General features: G+C 46.9%; 1 protein-coding gene across 2 annotated transcripts; it reads left to right on the top strand.

Annotated features, from left to right (window-relative positions):
• The first annotated feature begins 1,486 nt into the window (after positions 1 to 1,486).
• LOC109732216 (uncharacterized) lies at positions 1,487 to 19,743 on the top strand. Of its 2 annotated transcripts, XM_073500197.1 has the most exons (13): positions 1,487 to 1,989; positions 2,275 to 2,477; positions 15,350 to 15,538; positions 15,636 to 15,839; positions 17,226 to 17,291; positions 17,363 to 17,506; positions 17,592 to 17,686; positions 17,763 to 17,880; positions 17,993 to 18,081; positions 18,165 to 18,255; positions 18,348 to 18,439; positions 18,534 to 18,730; positions 18,851 to 19,743. In XM_073500197.1, the coding sequence occupies exons 1-13, from the start codon at positions 1,656 to 1,658 to the stop codon at positions 19,105 to 19,107; spliced, it is 2,079 nt and encodes a 692-aa protein (XP_073356298.1). In that variant the 5' UTR covers positions 1,487 to 1,655; the 3' UTR covers positions 19,108 to 19,743. The 2 variants fall into 2 exon arrangements, with proteins under 2 accessions (XP_073356298.1, XP_073356299.1); XM_073500198.1 differs by lacking the exon at positions 17,226 to 17,291 and having other exon boundaries at positions 1,488 to 1,989.
• Positions 19,744 to 20,396: the final 653 nt, after the last annotated feature.

Genomic DNA, 20,396 nt, shown 5'->3' with positions numbered 1-20,396 from the left:
AACTCATGAAAAACAATTATGCAAATAAATCCACTGATAAAGAATTGTTTTGTTGGGAGAGTATACAAGTCCAATAATATTTTTGGAAAGTTTCCACTTGAGGTAAATATTATCCGGATGGAAGGCTATTAGATGCGAAGTTGAAGAGTGGGAGCTCGTATACATGGCAGAGTATTTGTGCGGGGATCAACACCTTCAAGAGAGGCGCAGTTTGGCGCATAGGGGATGGCTCGCAAGTGAACATTTAGTCTGATCCGTGGATACAAGCTAGTACAAATGGATGTGTTATTACACCACGAGGAGCTACCCTATTAACGAAAGTTTCGGAGATGATTAACCCCGTTTCTGGGCTGTAGGATCAGCAGTTGATAAATGAAGTCTTCTGGCCAATAGATGCGCAAAGAATTTTGGCAATCCCGCTGGCACCAAATGGGATGATGGATGACTTTGTGGCTTGGAGGTTTACAAAGAATCACGTGTTTTCGGTGAGATCGGCTTACTACACCGAATGGGAACACCAATTTGCCCGCTGGTTTGAAAGAACAGAAGCAGAACCATCTCGGCGATATCCGGTTTGGGCAAAGCTTTGGAAATCCCAAGTTCCAGCTAAAATGAAGATCCATGCGTGGAAGGTTCTGCACGGGTTTCTACCATGCTATGGGGTTTTGGCCAATCGCCACATTGACACACCGGATGGCTGCCCTATGTGCGTGGGTCGGTGTGAGGATATCAAGCACACATTGTTCACTTGCCCAAGAGCTACGGACGTTTGGAGATGCCTGAAATTGGACGGGTTCATAGAGGAAGCATGCGTAACAGATAGGGCGGGTTCAGCAGTACTGGACTACATTTTATGTGCCTCTTCACGGAAAGTCTCGTATCAGTTGCCTCAAAGCGAGATATGATCCTAGTGGGCATCTGGTACATATGGTGGGAACGACGCCAACATGTTCATGGAGAGGAGGTACAGACCCCTAAGCGATCAGCTTTCTCGATTGCGGCCCTAACGGCGAACTATCTGAAGGCGAGGAACAAGAGCGCTGCTATCAGGAGGGAAGGATGGAGCAAGCCGCTTGAAGGTTTTGTCAAGTTAAACGTAGACGCTGCGTTCCGTGCTGAAGCTCTGCAAGGGGCGGTAGGCGCTGTCCTACGTGATCACAAGGGCAGCTTCATTGCCGCGTCAAATGAGAAGCTGGAACATGTCATGGATGTGGGAACAGCGGAAGCATATGCTTTGTGACATGGCCTTCTTCTTGCGCAGCAGTTGGGGATTACCAAGCTTGTTGTTGAGTCAGACTGTATGAAGGTGATCAACACTATGAACAATGGAGGTTTCACGGCATTAGGAGCAGCGGCGATTTATTCAGATTGTTTGTTGCTAGCTATAGGGTATACTTCGGTCTCTTTTGTCCATTGCCCGAGGGAAGCGAATTCTGTTTCGCATGAACTAGCTAGGGAAGCGGCTTCAGATCAACCTGCTCTTTGGGTTGAGGAACCGCCAGCATATATTGTACCAAGGGCTAGTGGATGATGTAACAATTTTTTGATCTAATAAAGTTACCGAAGTTTCAAAAAAGGGGACTCGCAGGACGCCACGGCAGGAACTCCCACCACGCGAATCTCGCAGTCTAGATCTTCTCGACCAGTTGACCTAGATGGGACGACGAGGCAAGCCTCCTCGTTCGACGGCGGCCGCGTACGCGGCGGTGTCAGTTGAAGGTATTAGTGAGCTATCCGTCGGCCGTCACCGTTTGCTCCATAAATCACCCACGCCCGGAGGAAAAAGATCAACCTTGATCTCGAGGAAGCGACAGCGAAGCCAATCTCCTCGTCCGGCGGCGGCGGCGGCGATTGCCGGTATTAGGTTCGGCCGTTTCGGAATATCACCAAGGAGGAGATCGACCTCGAGGAAGCGACTACCCAAGGGTGAGGGGTCAATCGTGTCAGGGCCCGCCAATCTCTGCTCCTCACAGTTCGCCGCCGGTATAGGTGAGTCACCCGCCCTGCCGCGTCTCGACCCCACAGATCTGTGGATTTTTCAATTCCACAGGATGCTCTCTTCCTCCCTCCATCGCCGAGTTAGGTAGGGTTCTGAAACGGGAACGGGCTTAGTCACTGTACTCGATCTGTTGGCCACATATGACACAAAATGTTGATAAAGTAGACATCTCTTTCATCCTGCAACCATAGTCAGATTCTGCTCGTGTCGTGTCCGGTAAAATAACTGTATTGATGATGTCTGGTTCTGATACAAGTTCATTATTTCTTTATTAGGTGGTGCTATTATTAGTACTAAAATTTTGACATTGAGACATATGGAAGACGACATTGAGAAAGCAGGCAGTGCCAAGAAGCAAAAAACAGTATCCGAGAAGGTCGTGCCTGTGAAGAATGATCTTAAAGTCAAGAAGAAGCTCCCTCTAAAGAAGGTTGAGAGCAGCCGGTCTGATGAGTATTCTTCTGAATCTGAGGACGAGGTGCTTCACCTGTTCTGGCTTCTTTTACTCTTGCTGTGAAAATCTTGTTAAAACAAATGCATAAATAGGTGCTACCAAAACAATTAAAACTAATGCAAAACCAAATGGAAGAGCCCTTGGTTTATATTTGGAAACAATAAAACCCATGAAGCATGTGACAACATGGTGTATAAAAAGAGAAAATCTTTTAGATTGAATTTAACGGAATGCCATTTTTAATGAAAATGTGAAGCATGGACTACACTGATTTGTTCCAAGCATCCATAACATATACCATCGGTGACGAAACTTATTTAATGGAAAAATAACTTATGGGTGACATGCATCGATAGATCCGTTTTTTGCTTCTCCATGATATCAATTTTCCTCCCACAAACACACAATAGCCTGAAGTTGATCTTCTATCATCTTGATAACTAGCCCAATCAGAATCACTATAGCCATCCACCTCAAGATGTCCACTGTTTGCAAACCACAACCCTTCTCCGGGAGTCCCCTTCAAGTATCTCAAGATTCTATGCCCGGTATCAAGATGCCCACTCCTTGGTTCATGCATGTATTTGCTCACCACACCCACAACATACGCTGTCATGTGATGATTTTGTTCAATCGGAGTAGGAGCTGCACGACATCCCATCATGCCCATATCACTCAAGAGATCCAAGGTTTATTTCTGTTGGTACAAAGATATTCCCTTCTCTACAAGAAACTTACTCTAGTACTTGAGCGGATATTTGCATTGAGGATGCTGGCGTTCTTATACAACTCTCCTGCAGCTTCAACAATTTTTTGCAAGTTTTCCATCAGTTGAGCTTGCAACACCACTTCCTTGTTCGCAGCCACTTCTTGCTCTTGCGTCCTAGCCAATGGAAAGCATCAACTGGTGTTGGAGGAGGTAGATTCTGACCGATTGATGTCATAACCAAATCAGTTGGTTCAGTTTGCTCATGCCCGTCAGTGCCACTCGGGTTAGAACCATGTGAGACGATTGCATTTTCTCGATGGACTTCTGCAGCATTAGGCGATTGCTTGGAGTCCAAGGGGTTGGCGTCAGCATCATGGACTTCATCTTCTTTTGGGTTTGGTTCGGTGAGCTCAGCTTGTACGCCTTCTTCGGCTGTGATGGTATCTCCTTTTTCTTGGCTGCAAGATGTCTTCTTTAGAAGTGATACTAGGTTGCTTTTTCTTTCGTGGTTTAAGAGAAGGAAGTCACATACCTCCAGAGGATGCTGCATCGGAGTCAAATGCTTGTCTTGTATTCTCTATCACGCACCCGGTGGAATGGCTTGCGAAGCTCATAGCCGGGGCAAGAGGCATGGTTTTCCTCTCTCGTGAGTTATCACAGTGGTTTTTGGGAGCCTGACGACAGCTTTCTTGCCTGGTGCCTTTTGTTTCATAGGAGCTTGTGTTATTTTGCTTTTTCGGGACGGGTTCTACTCACTTTCTTGGGGACCTGACTGGCATGATCATCGTCAGTTGGATCCTGTCTCTTGTGGTAGTTCTTTGAGTCAATGCTTGCCGGGAGAGAGGGCGTCGATCGCACCTCGTCATCAAAGCCATCTTCTTCCTCGTGCTCGTTTTGAGACCCTTGTCCTGTGACGCTTTCCGACACCTCCTACATATTTTGGAATTCTTGCAAGATTACCAAATCAGTCGGGCATTATCTCGGTCGGTTTGTACGACATACCGAATTCCTTGAGCAGCGGGCCGTAATTCCCGACCAGTCCTTCCTTGAGCATGCCGAATTTCTTCATCAAAAGCTTCACCTCTGCTGGCTCGGCCTTGGTGAGCCTTGGATTTTACCATGCAATTTTTTAACTCGGTCAGAGGTGTAAGGAGGCAGACTAATATCCCCATCTGGCATGGCAGTGGTGATGTCATTCCCGACTGGTCCTTCATCCGTGAGCACACCGAATTTCTTCATCAAAAGCTTCACCTCTGCTGACTAAGCCATGGTGATGGTGAGCAATTTTCTTAACTCGGTTAGAGGTGCAAGGAAGCAGACCAATATCCCCATCTGGCATGGCCACACCCTCCAGTAAAACCAGTTTTGTTGCCACATTTTTGTGGTGTCATACCACTTCATATCAAAGTAACCTCCAATTCTTTTTAATTTGCAACCCACACAATTGAACAATGTTGGTAGGTGGGTCTTTCGGGTTATCCTACTTCACCATTTGGGTATGTTTCCAAAGCGCCCAATGCGGCTCGGTGCCAAGAAAGTTCTTGCTGAGAGAAACAAGACATATGGGTTATGGCATTGGGGGAGGGGGGGATGGTGAAGCTTTCCATCGTGGAATCAGAGGAAAGCTTGGAGAAACAGATGGGGTGGAAGAGAAAAAACAACGATCTAAGTGAGTGGTAAGGAGTGCCCATTCGCCGGCCTGGTTTCAGGGATCCTCTATCCTTTCTCCGGCAAGATCCCGTTGACGCCACCCAGTCGCCTTGCTAGTAGGAAGGCGTGAGCGTGATGGAGGAAGATGTGCCAGCGGCAGCGAGTTCGGTCGACGGCCATGGCGGCGGTGAAGGATTTCTCGAGCGAGTAAATAGAACACAGACGGGCGTGACGGTGATTTCACTTGAGAGAATGAGGATTGGGGAGAGAATTACTCAAGCTCTCTCTCCACTTTCCTTTATATGGCAAGGGAGTGACAATCGTCACTCAATCTCAACTGCACATCGAACGTGTCCAAGATGGGGGCGAGATTTGCTGCTACTGGAGTGACTCGCACTGTAGCCCAGGTGTCATCCACACGTTTCTCGCAAGCGAGCAGCGGTTCACTCCATTCAAAGGGAGTCGAGCGTGGGAGTAGTGGAATTCTCCTGCGGCAATGTCTTGTCAAAGCCCATTAATTATGCTTTGTATCTTTTCGGCAGCACGCAAAATATACTCTTTGATCCGTTCAGAGTAGTCATCACTCGTTTAGTTTTCAGTCGGAATGAACTCGAAACCAGACTGAAGAAATTCCATGAACCGTGCAACTTGTGTGAAGAAAAAAGAGTGAACTTTCACTCGGTATAGATCAGCTCTGTAATATCATGGACCGGTGATCCAATCTTTCGAGATTGCCAGATCATTCGGAGACAATTTGAACAAGGGTGAAAATAATATCCTCCATGGCATGGTTTGGACCTTTACAAAGGAACCATAATCTCATGAATCGCAAGTTTGGATGTTCCTCAGGGGTATTGATTTGTGTCTCGCCGAGAGAATTGTACCAAGCACCTCCATCATCAAGCGGGTTTCATGATACACCCTTGGTCGGGTCACTAGTCAGCCTTTCTCGAGAGATGATTGAGTTTCACCAAGTTTTTCCTCAATTTGTTCCTTCAACTTAAGCCACGGGTTTTGTCGGGGATATACCCCGCGGTATGACCCGGCCGGAGGTGTGACCCGGTCGGACTTGGCGCTTCACCGTGACCCGCCGGAGGACTGGCAACTCATGGGTCTGGCGGCTCACTGTAAGACGACTCACGAGCCTGACGAATCACGGATGACCCCTACGGTGGGTCAGATAGAAGATAGGCCCAAGGCCCAGAAGGCCGGCTCATGTGATGATGGGCCGGCTTAAGAAGAAAGGGATGACGAATATTTCCTTTACGAGGAAGCAAAACCCGGACTTGTAATTAACTTGTAAGAGAAGATAGACTAGTCCTAGTCCTACTAGGACTCCACATGTAACCCGCCCCTCTAACTTATATAAAGAGGGGCAGGGCTCCCCAAGAGGGACAAGGAACAAGAATCAATCTCTAGGGCTAGACACCGAAAGCCGGTTCCCGGCGACTCTCTTATGAGCATAATGAGACTTAGCCTCAAACAGCACGTAGGGTTGTTACCGGATGATGTTTCCCGGGGCCCGAAGCTGTCTAAACCCTTGTCTTGTGCGTTGATCCGCCCTGCGTCTCTCATCCCAATCAACCCCTCTCAAGATACTACATAGATGCGCAGGCCTCACGACTAAGTCCTTACACCTAGGACATCTGACGTGTTAATTCCACGACAGTTGGCGCCCACCGTGGGGCTTCGCGCACGGTGGTGTTGAGTTCTTGGAGGGATCTTTCACAGGGATCAAGAAGCTCGCGATTCGTTGGATGAAAGAAGAGCCGGCAATATTCATTGTTAAGTGATTGGAGTCATGATTGGCTTCGAAGCGGCAGATACAAAATTTAAGTTCAGAAGAAATTAGGGTTACGGCTGGTGCGCCGCCGTAGGCGTCTCTGACGATCTGTCAATCCGAGGACATATCAAAATTTTCTGCTACAGCGCACCGACGCTATACATCAAGACGGGCAGGAGCTGTCCTCTCGAGGAGATATTGGCTACATGGCTGTTTGCATCAGACCTAAAGATTACTAGTACTACTAGTACTAGATCCCATACGAAAGCCTCAAGTTTGCTCAAGCGAAAGGTGCTAGTTTTGGCACAGTTCCTTATAGATGATGGATTAATTAAGTGTTATGCATCCTCACGTAAGGAACAAAGGCAACTGGCCGGTCGAATCTGGGGCAGATATGATTCGAAATCGGATAGCTGCATATGGGAGAAAATTCAGTCTATCCCTTGGACGTACTGAGAAAAAAAACTCTACGAAGGAAGGGGATAAGGTCATGGAATCTTCGTCTCCGTCGTCATCTCAGAGCCGCCACTGTCAGGCGCGAATCCGACTGTAGCTCGGCCGCCGCCCTGCCGAGCCGGCGCCTCTCTCACCCGCGGCCGTGGACTCGACCCGGTCCCGTCTGTCCGCCCCGGCCTGCTCTCCGGCGCTCCGAGCTACCTCTTCACCGCGACTGCGCCAAGCCAGTCCCGCGGCTGCGATCAAACCGCCCCCGCGATAAACCGTCGGTCGCCTCTGCGCCGGTCACTCACCGCCGCAGTTTCAGGACACGGATATGACCCGGAGAAGGACTCGGGCCGCGTCTCCGAGACCGCCCGCTAACACCTCGGCTGTGGAAGCCATCGTCCCCACAGCCGTCGAGTCGCCGCCTCACGCTTGAGCCGCCGAACTCGGCCCCCCTGGCCACCGCCTGAGACGCCCCGTTGAGCCGTCCTGCGCCGTGAGCCTCCACCACTGTTGAGTCACCTTCGGGTCTCGCCGCTGTTGAATCATCTTCGCGCTTGCCCTCGTCTAAGTCGTCTTCGGGCCTCGTCGTTGCTGAGTCGCCATCGCGCTCGCCCCCCTTCCAAGTCCTTCGGGACCAGACGTTGCTGAGTCGCCTCCCGTCTGAATCATCGTCAGACCTCGCCGCTCCTGAGCCCTCCCTGAGCTGCGAACAGCCCGGCCTCGTAGCCGCCTCTGGCCGCGGCTGACCGGGATTCCGAGACTGATCGGGTCTTCCCGAGAGAAGGTTTATCCTTCGTTGACCGTGAGAGCTTATAATGGGCTAAGTTGGGACACCCCTGCAGGGTATTATCTTTTGAAAGCCGTGCTCGCGGTTATGTGGCAGATGGGAATTTGTTAATATCTGGTTGTAGAGAACATGACACTCGACTTAACTAAAATACATCAACCGCGTGTGTAGCCGTGATGGTTTCTTTTCGGCGGAGTCCGGGAAGTGAACACGGTTTTTGAGTTATGTTTGACGTAAGTAGGAGTTCAGGATCACTTCTTGATCATTACTAGTTGACGACCGTTCCGTTGCTCCTCTTCTCGCTCTTATTTGCGTATGTTAGCCACCACATATGCTTAGTGCTTGCTGCAGCTCCACCTCATTACCCCATCCTTCCTATTAGCTTAAATAGTCTTGATCTCGCGGGTGTGAGATTGCTGAGTCCTCGTGACCCACAGGTACTTCCAAATAGTTGCAGGTGCCGATGATACCAGTGCAGGTGACTCAACTGAGCTCAAGTGGGAGCTCGATGAAGATCTTGTTCGTCGTGTTGTTTCTGTTCTTGTTGATCAGTAGTGGAGCCCAGTTGGGATGATCGGGGATCTAGCATTTGGGGTTGTCTTCTTTATTTCGGTTCCGTACTCGGACCTTGATTGTACTCTGATTGATGTATGATTTATTCATGTATTGTGTGAAGTGGCGATTGTAAGCCAACTCTTTATCCCATTCTTGTTCATTACATGGGATTGTGTGAAGATGACCCTTCTTGCGACTAAACCACAATGCGGTTATGCCTCTAAGTCGTGCCTTGACACGTGGGAGATATAGCCGCATCGTGGGCGTTACAGCAGGTGCATAGATTGAAGACTTGCGTGTACCTCCTACTGGATTGATACCTTGATTCTCAAACTGAGAGAAATACTTATCTCTACTTTGCTGCATCACCCTTTCCTCTTCAAGGGAAAAACCAACGCAAGCTCAAGAAGTAGCAGGAAGAATTTCTGGCGCCGTTGCCGGGGAGGTTCTACATCAAGCCTACCAAGTACCCACTATAAACTCTCATCTCTTGCATTACATTATTTGCCATTTGCCTCTAGTTTTCCTCTCCCCCACTTCTAAAACATTTCAGAAAAACACAAAAATATTTGCCTTTTTATTCGCCCTTCTTCCGTTCGTCTTTTCATTTGTTTTTTGGTTGCTCGTGTGCTAGATTGCTTGCTTTGTCATGATGTCTCAAGACAATACCAAGTTGTGTGACTTTTCCAACACTAATAATAATGATTTTATTAGTACTGCGGTTGCTTCTGCCACTAGTGTGGAATCTTATGAAATTAATGTCGCTTTATTGAATCTTGTTATGAAAGATCAATTTTCCGGCCTTCCTAGTGAAGATGCTGTTGGCAGACGTAGCATGCAATTTCAAAAAATTTCCTATGCTCATGCAACATCTATCTAGGAGATGCATAGCAACGAGAGGGGGAGAGTGTGTCCACGTATCCTCGTAGACCGAAAGCGGAAGCATTAATTTAACGCGGTTGATGTAGTTGAACGTCTTCTCGAATCAATCGATCAAGTACCAAACGTACGACACCTCCGAGTTCTGCACATGTTCAGCTCGATGACGTCCCTCGAACTCTTGATCCAGTAGAGGTATGAAGGAGTCGATGAGTTTCGTCAGCACGACGACGTGGTGATGGTGTTGGTGATGTGATCTGCGCAGGGCTTCGCCTAAGCACTACAACAATATGACCGGAGGAGTAAACGGTGGAGGGGGCACCACACATGGCTAAGAAACAACTGTTGTGCCTTTGGGGTGCCCCCTGCTCCCATATATAAAGGAGGAGAGGGGAGGCGGCCGGCCCAAGGGGGCGCACCAAGCGGGGAGAGTCCCACTAGGACTGCTAGTCCTAGTCGGCCCCCCTTCCTTCCAACGGAGGGGGAAAGGGGAAAGAGGGGGAGAGGGAGAGGGAAAGGGAAGGGGGGCCGCGCCCCCTCCCCTAGTCCAATTCGGACTCCCTATGGGGGGGGAGCGCCACCACCTCGTGGCCTGCCTCTCCACTCCCCTATGCCACATTAAGGCCCAATACTTCTAGGGGGGGGGGTGGTTCCGGTAACCCCTCGGTACTCCAAAAATACCCAAACCTCTCCGGAACCATTCCGGTGTCCGAATATAACCTTCCAATATATCAATCTTTACCTCTCGACCATTTCGAGACTCCTCGTCATGTCCGTGATCTCATACGAGACTTCGAACAACCTGTAAAAGAAAGAAGCAAACAACTTGTTCCTCAGGAAGGAGCAAAGCTCATGACATGATACATCCATCATTATTGAGATCACGCGGTGGAGAAATCAATGCTACAGACTCATCAGATATCAGACCAGACGGAGTGCTAGATTCGCAGACTAAAAAACTAGCACGTTCACGTTGCTGCTGGGCCTCCGTATCCCAGTTAAACTATGTACGCGTAAAGATCATCTGTTATCCCAATGCCCCAGGTGATATCCGTCCAATCTATTTGTTACGACATATTTATTCTTTCCTAGAACAATACTTTGGCATGTATATTTTAACGTGCAGGGCAATTATTCATGACAAAAAGTGGTATTATACCGAGGAGATGGAGGCATGCCAACATTTTTTGGCACGGGTGGTCATCGTTACTCAACGGACTCCCGCATCGGCTTACAGCGCCGTGGCCGTCTCTCGCGACCATGCCGGCTTACAATGACGTGGCCATCTCTCGCGACCACACCGGTTTACAACGAGGAGGACAATTTGCCCGTTTGCACTGGCTTACAATGCCACGGACGACTCGCCCGTCCGCCCTCGCGGCCGGTTCACGTGTCTGCGCCAGCTTACAACGCCGTGGCCGACTCGCTGTCCGCGCCGGCTTACAAAAGTCACGGCCGACTCACCCGTCCACACCGGTTTACCATGCCGTGGCCGGTTCACCCGAGAGCGACTTCAACTTCACCTAGCGATCATCAATTTCATGGCGGATTATTTCCGGCCTGGCACATTAGGTGATATCCATCTAAAATATATTTTATTGGTACATATTATTTTGTCAAAGAGCAGTTTATCTTTGTCTTGGTCTGCAATATTGTTGATGCAGGACAATTGTTCACTACATCGAAACGACGTGGTTAACTCGCCCGACCGCGCCGGTTTACAACACCGCGGCCGGTTCAACTGTCTATGCCGCCTCTGATGCTGAGGTCGTCTTTTCCGTCCGCCTCTCGCGGCCTGGTCTATATCAACATACTGGGCCACACCCGTCTGCGTGAGCTGATTATTGAGTATGAGTAAGTCACTACTTGGGAAGCCCGGTTTTCTTTCAACAAAATGGAGGTAATTATCATATACTATCAACCGCCGTCTGCACCGGATGGCTCAATGGACATGCGCACAAGTCGCCGTCACTACAGTTTGGTCAAACTTCAAACAGCCAGTTGGAAGGAACCGTTGGCCGAGTTGCTGACACGGCTCATACGGGATCATTTCTAACCCGCCGCAGTCACCTCAACCTTCTGTGGATACACATCGTGTTATCAACACCAATGATATACAAGTTATGCCGGCTTATATCACGGTTAAATATGGAGAATCTCAAGCCAACTCCTCGAGTCATCTTGAGACTCGGGGGCTACAGTGACATGACTCGGGAACCTCGGGTCGTTGGAGGGAATGATAACCCGGTTCCGGAGGCTGCTACCATATTGATGAAAATTTAAAGGCCGTCAGAAAATTGCTGGTTCAAAATAAAGATTCCGGTTTAAAATCCGGTTCAAGAGATATCTCTCTCTCGCAAGGTTTTGAAGCTTTCATATCCGGTTCAAACATCCGGCTCAAGGTAAATTTATATCTTATAAAGCTTTGAAGCTCTCAATATCCGGTTTACAAATTTCCTGTTCAAAAAGAGGTTGTCTCTTGCAAAGTTCGAGTTCTCAGGAAAAATTAAAGGGACCAAAGAGAGTCTATTACAAAGCACAACTCAAATATAGGTACCCTGCTTTAATGACCATTGGGAGCTGATCGTATTCGAATTTAGCTTAACCCTTTTGGTGTGACCCTGATCGTATTCGAATCAGAGTCGTTAAATATTCTCATGATCACTAGGGGGCTTCTTGTTCAAACATAGGTCGTATTCGAACCAAAGAGAACATAGCTGTCGGTACCCTTTTGATCGGCACACTGCCAAGCTCATTGGGGAGTTTCTTGGTCATATTTGAACCATAGCTCAACCCCCTTTGGGAACAGACGTGGATCGTATTCGAATCAGCGTCGTTAAACAACTCTCAAGGTCATTTGGGGGCTTCCTGTTCAAACATAGGTTGTATTCAAACCAAAGAGAACATAGCTGTCGGTACCCTCTTGATCGGCAACGCCAAAGCCACTGGGGGCTATATGATCGTATTCGAATCTTAGCTTAACCCCTTTGGGACGGTTTTCTGATAGTATTCGAATCAGAAGCCTCAAAAATTTTGAAGTCTCTTTTTGCAAATAGTTTTCGGATTTTATTTGAAGCTCTTTTGATCATATCTAAAGTGTATATGAGTGGTTGCTATTTAACCCGGTTTGACTTTGGATAATAAGTCGCCATCATATGACAATCATAAACATTTGGAAGTCTTGATTCCTAAAGATTGGGTTATCACCCTTACTGCACAGGTCACATAAACCGGCAGTGCAAATTCAATATCATAGTGGTTATATGTGAGATATTATGACCCGCCCTGCGGTAAACCGCCAAGGGATCTTGTGATCTACTTGTGTGCAGGATAAGACTACATTTGGGTGATTACCCGCCCTGGCTTTTAACGTTAAGTCGCTAGGGCATATGTTGTTTAAACTCTGTGCAGGATTTACAGGGCTATGACTTACATAAATGATTAAGTTCAAGCCCATCATCAAAGATTGAAATTGGTGTCTCAAAAGGGTTGTCAATTCTTGGTTTTCTCAAAGGCTATAAGCCGCCGGGTTATAAAATTTCCGGCTTACAATGGAGGCGTAATAAATCGCCATCGGCCAAGAGTCGCCGGGTATTTAAACTCCGGATTTACTTGTCAACAGATAAGGTATTTGAATCTTTAAATAGCCAAACTTGGCTGGATTTTCACTATAATATTATGATTGAGGTTTTCAAAGTCGCTTTGGCGCAATGGCTATTATTTTATCAATGGATATGATTTATTCTACAATGAAAGGAATAGTCCCGAGTCGCTGCAGGCTTACAACCCGGCACTTGGGGGCTACATTATTCAAGTTGAGATTACATCAAATATGCAAGTCCCATGTCACTGCCAGCATGCACCATGGCACTTGGGGGCTAATGCAAAGTCATTTTTTGCTTACTTCATTGAAGACCCGAATCATCACATCCTAATGAGCCGGCCCTTAGGGGCTACCAATTGCTCCTGTCGAAAATTCAAGACAATTCTAGGATGACCCGGCTACACTACTATGACTATAGCCGACTCATGGGGGCTACACAACTGGATTTTATTTAATGCCATGGTGATAAGTCCCGGCTTATTCATGCTGATTAAACCGGCCCTTGGGGGCTACAGGTAATATGGATATAAGGGAGAAACATCTTCAAATTCTCAGTTTTGAGTAAATCAGATTGACCTGGTGTCTGCAAAAATCATAAACCGGAGTCGGCGACAATTATGACTTGGCATCATCTATTTATAACCCGGCAATTTTGGTACTCATAAACCGGCAAGTTTTATATCTTTAAGCCGACTGAATATAAGTTGAATATTTGAAGACCAATATTTTTGTCAAGTCAGAGCATTGAAAGCCGACTCAAGTGGATTATCTCTTACAATATTTCTCAACAAGAGACCAATGTCAGCAAATTGACACTGAAGCTGGCCTGTTGACCCGGATTTTTCAAAGGAAGTATCTGGATTTTTTGCATTGGCAAAATTTGAACATATCTGCTAAAGAGATTTGCTATGAGATTATGGATACATATCAAGAAGGAAGATGACAAGGACTTAAGGATGATCAAGTGCCGGCTTACAAAGAATATTTAACCCGGAACACAACCTGTCAAATTTGTTCTTATGTTTATATTGCAGATTAGTTTAACATGGATAAATCCAAATTAAACTGGGGGCTAATGTCGGGGATATACCCCGCGGTATGACCCGGCCGGAGGTGTGACCCGGTCGGGCTTGGCGCTTCACCGTGACCCGCCGGAGGACTGGCAACTCACGGGTCTGGCGGCTCACTGTCAGACGACTCACGAGCCTGACGACTCACGGATGACCCCTACGGCGGGTCAGATAGAAGACTAGGCCCAAGGCCCAGAAGGCCGGCTCATGTGATGATGGGCCGGCTTAAGAAGAAAGGGATGACGAATATTTCCTTTACGAGGAAGCAAAACCCGGACTTGTAATTAACTTATAAGAGAAGATAGACTAGTCCTAGTCCTACTAGGACTCCACATGTAACCCGCCCCTCTAACTTATATAAAGAGGGGCAGGGCTCCCCAAGAGGGACAAGGAACAAGAATCAATCTATAGGGCTAGACACCGAAAGCCGGTTCCCGGCGACTCTCTCATGAGCATAATGAGACTTAGCCTCAAACAGCACGTAGGGTTGTTACCGGATGATGTTTCCCGGGGCCCGAAGCTGTCTAAACCCTTGTCTTGTGCGTTGATCCGCCCTGCGTCTCTCATCCCAATCAACCCCTCTCAAGCTACTACATAGATGCGCTGGCCTCACAACTAAGTCCTTACACCTAGGACATCTGACGTGTTAATTCCACGACAGCTTTTCAGCTCTTAAGAGTCCATCAGGGTCTCTTTTCAAGCAAGTCTGTGGCACCCTGAACCCAGCGAACAGTCGGAACTAATATTCCATTGGAATTAATACTCCTCTTCAATCAGCAGCAGCAAAGGGCAGCCTAGTCACAGCCTTCTTCTCGTCTGCAAACAGAAGCAGCAACCTTCAGCAGCACACAGCAGCACAGCACTTCAGCTGCACGGTCTTCTTTTCTCCCCCAGTCTATCAGCAGCACCCAGCTGCAACAGCCTCAGCTCCAGTCGTTACAACAGCAAGTCCATGTGCAAGTGCAGACACAGTCAGCAGCTCCACTTCTTCCTCCTCTCGCTGCTTCCTCTTGCCTTCTCCTTTACTCCACGAGGGACACAGCAGAACAGAGAGGGAGAATACGCTGCTCCCCCAGACCCGCCGCCTGTTGCCGGCGTCTCCTCTGACGTCTGATACCATGTTGAACAGAGAGGACCTCACCTTTCCTTCTCTTGCTGTGGCGGCTAGTATCCGGTGAAGAGCGCCTATTGCTAGGTCTTCCAGAGAGAGAGCGGGTAGATGAGCCAGGCTCATACCGGTTCAACAAATTGTGTATTTGAAGGTTATTTTTAAAATCACGACACTGCATAGAGTTATTTCGCTTGAAGATAATTTGCATTCATTGCGGGCTGTAATTTTTTGTCATCATTGGCATGCAGGTGTATATTTTTACTACTCTGAAATCAAATCAAATTTCTAAATGAATCTTTCCCAGGTGATGGTCCAACAGAAGAAGGCTGCTCGGTCCTCTAAACAGGAGTCCAGCTCTGATAGCAGCGATGAGAGCAGTTCTGATGACGAACCTGCAAAAAAGCCTGCTGCAGCATCAAAAAAACCTGCTGCACTTGCTAGCAATGGTTCAAAAAATGACAAGTCTGATAGCTGTTCTGATGAGCATGACGACGTGAGTGTTTGATTCCATGACAAGTTCATAATTCTTCTTTCTCTTTTTCCTATCTAATCTATATGTGATTTCCTCTTCGTTTTAAACTTCTTCCCAGGTGATGTTCCAACCGAAGAAGGCTGCACAATCTGCTAAGCAGGAGTCTCACCACTCTGATAATAGTGGCGAGAGCAGCTCGGGCAAGGAACTTGCAAAAAAGTCTGCTGCCGCGTCAAAGAAACTTGCTGCACTTGCTAACAATGCTTCAAAGAGTATGAAATTGGATAGCAGCAGCTCTGATATTGGTGATGGTGCTGATGATGTGAGTATTTGTTTCACGACTTCTTCATGATTATTCTTTCTCTTTTGCCTAATCTGAACTGTTAGATAGTCGTCAAATTGTCTTTCTTGTCTCATCGTTTGTTAACTTCAAGCCTACGCTGTCATATATGCTATATATGTTGGTTGTTTTCTTTTCTTTGATGGACCTCTTGCAGATGCAATATGAAAATAGGTTCAGTTTTTGCCCCAGATTTATAATTTACTCCCTCCGTAAAGAAATATAAGAGCGTTTAGATCACTAGTATAAGAGCGTTTAGATCACTACTATATTGATCTAAACGCTCTTATTTCTTTATGGAGGGAGTATTATGTTTTTCACAACATATGATACCTGAGCACTTGAAGTGCTACATTTCCTTTGAGTTGTGTCTTGTGTGCTGAAGGAAAATGAATCTTAAGTTTATTCTATATTGAAGTAATGAATATGGTACACATAACTATCGTATATGTTAATCGGAAATCCATTTTCGCTCTAGGGAGCACATGCTCTTGCATGCCAAAAATCGATTTTACAGATGTCCAAAAAATTTGAAAAGAAAATGTGTTAATTGTCACACCCAAATGGTACATGCAAATTTCCTGGAAGCATTTTGACCTGTGCAAAAAAAAAAAACAAGTTGAATGCCAAATGTTTTTTTAACACAGTACAGACGCAGGCGCTCACCCTATGAACACACACACACACCCTACCCCTATGAGCACCTCCGAGAGACTAAACCGGCATATCATCTTGAGATTGACGAAGTAACCAAACGCGCCTCGTAGTTGATGGAACATCTCCTCCCACTGAACGCGCATCGCCGGAAATCCTGAAATAAATTCAGGAATAAATGCGAGCACCAGGACTTGAACCCTGGTGGGCTGGGGATACCATTGTCCTCCTAACCATCCAACCACATGTTGGTTCGCAACGCCAAATGTTACCTTCAAATGTTACACTTTTGTTTTTTTCACCGACAAAAAACTGCTATCCCATATGGCAGGAAAATTGTCAAGCACACTTGCTACACTAATATGAACATCTACAAAAATTTCAGAATTTTTAAAATTTATTTTCTAATTATTTACTGTTCATTAGGTTGCTCCCCAGAGCCAAAAATCTGCGTCTTTTCGTAAATCAATCAATTTGTTAAAGCCTACAAAAGGTGCTGTAACGAGTACTGTTCGGCGTATAATCAAGAGAAACGTGTATTTTTCGTTTCTCAAGTCTTTTGAAAGTCTAGATTTGGTCCCTCAATCAACTCTAAAAGAGTGAACATGCACACATTATTTTTGAAATTTAATTTTCTTGAAAAGCATAGCCTTATGTGATATTTGGTGTACATTAAATGATCTTGTTGCAATTCATTTGACAACTCTTTTGCAGTCCAAGGATGATTCTGATCATAGTGCTGATGAGAGTGATGAAGAGCCTCCACAAAAGAAGCATAATGTAGTTACTTTTGATGTTTGCTTTTCCATCTGAAGATTTTGATTTATATTGCATTTCTTATTCTATCGCAGGGTTCATCTTCTGGTGCTGCCAAGCCAGCCTCTAAGGTTGCCAAGAAAGAAAGCGGTGATGATGATGACAGTTCTGAAGAGAGCTCGGGCAGTGATGAGGAAAATGATCGACAGGTGTCAGTGGCAAACTCCAAGAAGAATGAAGTATGGTTTGAGTGTGTTTTTGCTGTTCTAATTTTTCTCATTTTTGATGGACGCTTGACTTCAGCCCTAACTTTATTTGGTGCAGCCAAAAACTGCTGCCAGCAGTAGTCATCAAGCTACTACTAGGTCAAGGACCCTTATTGTTGCGAATCTGTCATACAGTGTCAAGAATGAACAAGTGTAAGTTTGCGAGATATGCTGTTTTTATATCTTTTCTGGAAGATGTTCTTTACTTCATTCGTTGCACATCATGTAGGAAGCAATTTTTTGAGGAGGCGGGTGAGGTTATTGATATTCGTTTTGCTACCTCTGATGATGGGAGCTTCAAGGGTTCCACACATGTTGAATTTGCTACAACTGAAGCTGCTGAAAAGGTACTTCACCATGTTTCTTTGTGATCTATTTAGTCTCATCAGCTGATCTGTGAAGTAAGCTTTCAGTTTCCATCTAAGTTCTATTTGGTTGTCAATGTTCTGACACTGATAGGCATACAAATTGAATGGGCGTGATTTGGCGGGGAGGCCTGTCAGGCTTGATTTTGCTTGTGAGCGAGGCACGATTACTCCTGGCAGCAGGTTATTTTCTATCCCACTGATTATCTTCCTAGAAATTGCCTGGACATGCTAGTCATTGTTGCGCCTTAATTTTCTGTGTTCAGGAGGGACAATAGTTCTTTCAAGAAGCCTGGTCAAAGCTCTAGCTATGCTGCCTTTATCAGAGGATTTGATTCATCTCTTGGGGAGGATGAGGTAATTCGAAGCGTTAAGCATGTCCTTTTGTGGTACTGAGTTACTTTTAAGTTTGACTCTTATGTTATATCTAAAATTCATTCTGTCACCAGAACCGAAGGTCACTTCAACAGCATCTTAGCTCATGTGGAGAGATTACAAGAGTTTCAATCGCAAAGGATTATGATACTTGCGCAAGCAAAGGGTAAGTTTAGCTCTGGCGCATTTGCTCCTAGGTCAATTCGTATCCTTGTTTCTTGTATTCGATGACTCTTTGGCTGCTTGGTTTGGTTCTGCAGGATAGCGGACATGGAATTTATTGACAAGAGTTCTTTGCCCAAAGCGCTCGAGCTGACCGGATCTGACCTTGGAGGCTGCAGCTTGTCGGTTGATGAAGCCAAGCCTAGTCCAGATAACAGAGATGGTGCCGATAGTGACAGGGGCTGCGGTCAGAGTGGTGCACCTCCCAGGCAGAGTGCTGGCACACCTAGTGCGGGTAACTTTCCGCTTACATATATTGGGCCTTGAGCCTCGCTCGGATCCGCAGATGGCTGGCGTCATGCTTTTTATCTGAACACGTTATTTTTTCTAATCCTTCTTGCTTATGTCTTCACAGTCCTGGGCACGCGACATCCAAGGCAACCTCGGCCTCCACGAGATTGGTCAGTATCTGCAGCTCTGGCAGATCATGCAGCGCACCGAGCTCTCCACCACACCGGACAGGTTGATCTGGAGATGGACGGTGAGCGGCACCTATTCCGCGCAGTCCTGTTACACGGCCACCTTCCATGGATCAACGGGATGCCACTCCTGGAAGCTAATCTGGAAGTGTTGGGCGCCGCCGCGAGTCAAGTTCTTCCACTGGTTAGCTAACCAGGACCGCTGCTGGACGGCAGAGAGGCAGGCTCGCCACGGTCTTCAACATCATCCCCGCTGCCTCCTATGTGACCAGCAGCCGGAGACTATGCGACATCTGCTGCTGGAATGCCCCCTAGCCCGTCAGGCATGGCACGAGACCCTGGCCTGGCTACGCATACCGGCCCCGATCCCAACACAGGAACTGTCGCTTACGGACTGGTGGAACCATGCCAAGGAAGACACGCCGCCGATCCTTCGCAAGGCCCTGAAATCTGTCTCGCTGCTAGTGCCTTGGATGGTCTGGAAACACAGGAACAGCTGCGTCTTCGACAATGCGACGCCATCCCTTAACACGCTCCTAGATAGCATTCAGGACGAGGCCCGCTCATGGGCGGCAGCCGGGGCACCTGGCCTCCGACTTGTGCTGCCCCAAACCTGGGATGTACATTAATTCACCTGCTGTAATCCGCACATCCTCAGATGTCTGTAACTGAACCTCCCCCTTTTCAATGAAAAGAAACGCAAGGCTTTTGCATTTTCTCGAAAAAAAAAGCTCCCAAATGTATGGACTATGGAGTGATCTTGGTGCTGTTTGAAACGCCCTCTGGTTTTGCAATTTTCAGTTTGTACGAACACTTGTTCACACAACCGGATGCTCTCGAGGTACTTTAATAGTTGCATTGTTTGTCACTCAATCCGTGCTGGATTATTCATGTGCTCATCCTATCATGGACCTAGCTAATTTTTTTTCTACATCTCCTTTGTCCAGAATATCTGGGCAGACTTTGGTGAGCATTTTAGGTGTCAAGAGGTTAGCCCACTCCTTCGTTTCCTTCCCTTTCCCTCTGATTGTATTACGTTGTTTGTCACCAATTGAAACTGAGTACTGATCTTGCACTACTCACGATCTTCATGTTTATTGCTCTTTTTTTTGCATTGACGGTAGTAACATGAGCACAAGCCCGCCTACTGAATCGTCCGCCCGCCTTTCGTCATTGGGCGGCATGATGTAATATATGACTACTTTTTTTTGCCCCTTGACATGCTCGTCGTTGTTCTTTTTTTTTCAAACCGTTTGGCTGGAAGAGTTTCAAACTTTGAAGGACAAATCCACTGCCATCACTCATGGTGCAGGTGTTACTAGGGAGCTTACTGACATGATCTTGCGCTGTCACCTTCCTTGTCAGAAATTGGCCGTTGGAAAGCCTGAATATAAAACAATAATCGAAAAAGCTTGGTTAGTGTAAAGCTCCTTTTCTTGCATATGTTTGTAAACAACTTTGAACACCTTATTATATTTTGCT

Source organism: Aegilops tauschii, chromosome 5, assembly GCF_002575655.3.
Source record: "Aegilops tauschii subsp. strangulata cultivar AL8/78 chromosome 5, Aet v6.0, whole genome shotgun sequence".
In the NCBI taxonomy this organism is placed as follows: Eukaryota; Viridiplantae; Streptophyta; class Magnoliopsida; order Poales; family Poaceae; genus Aegilops; species Aegilops tauschii.
The sequence above is the reverse complement of the archived record's forward strand: the minus strand, read 5'-3'. Positions and strand labels throughout refer to the sequence as shown.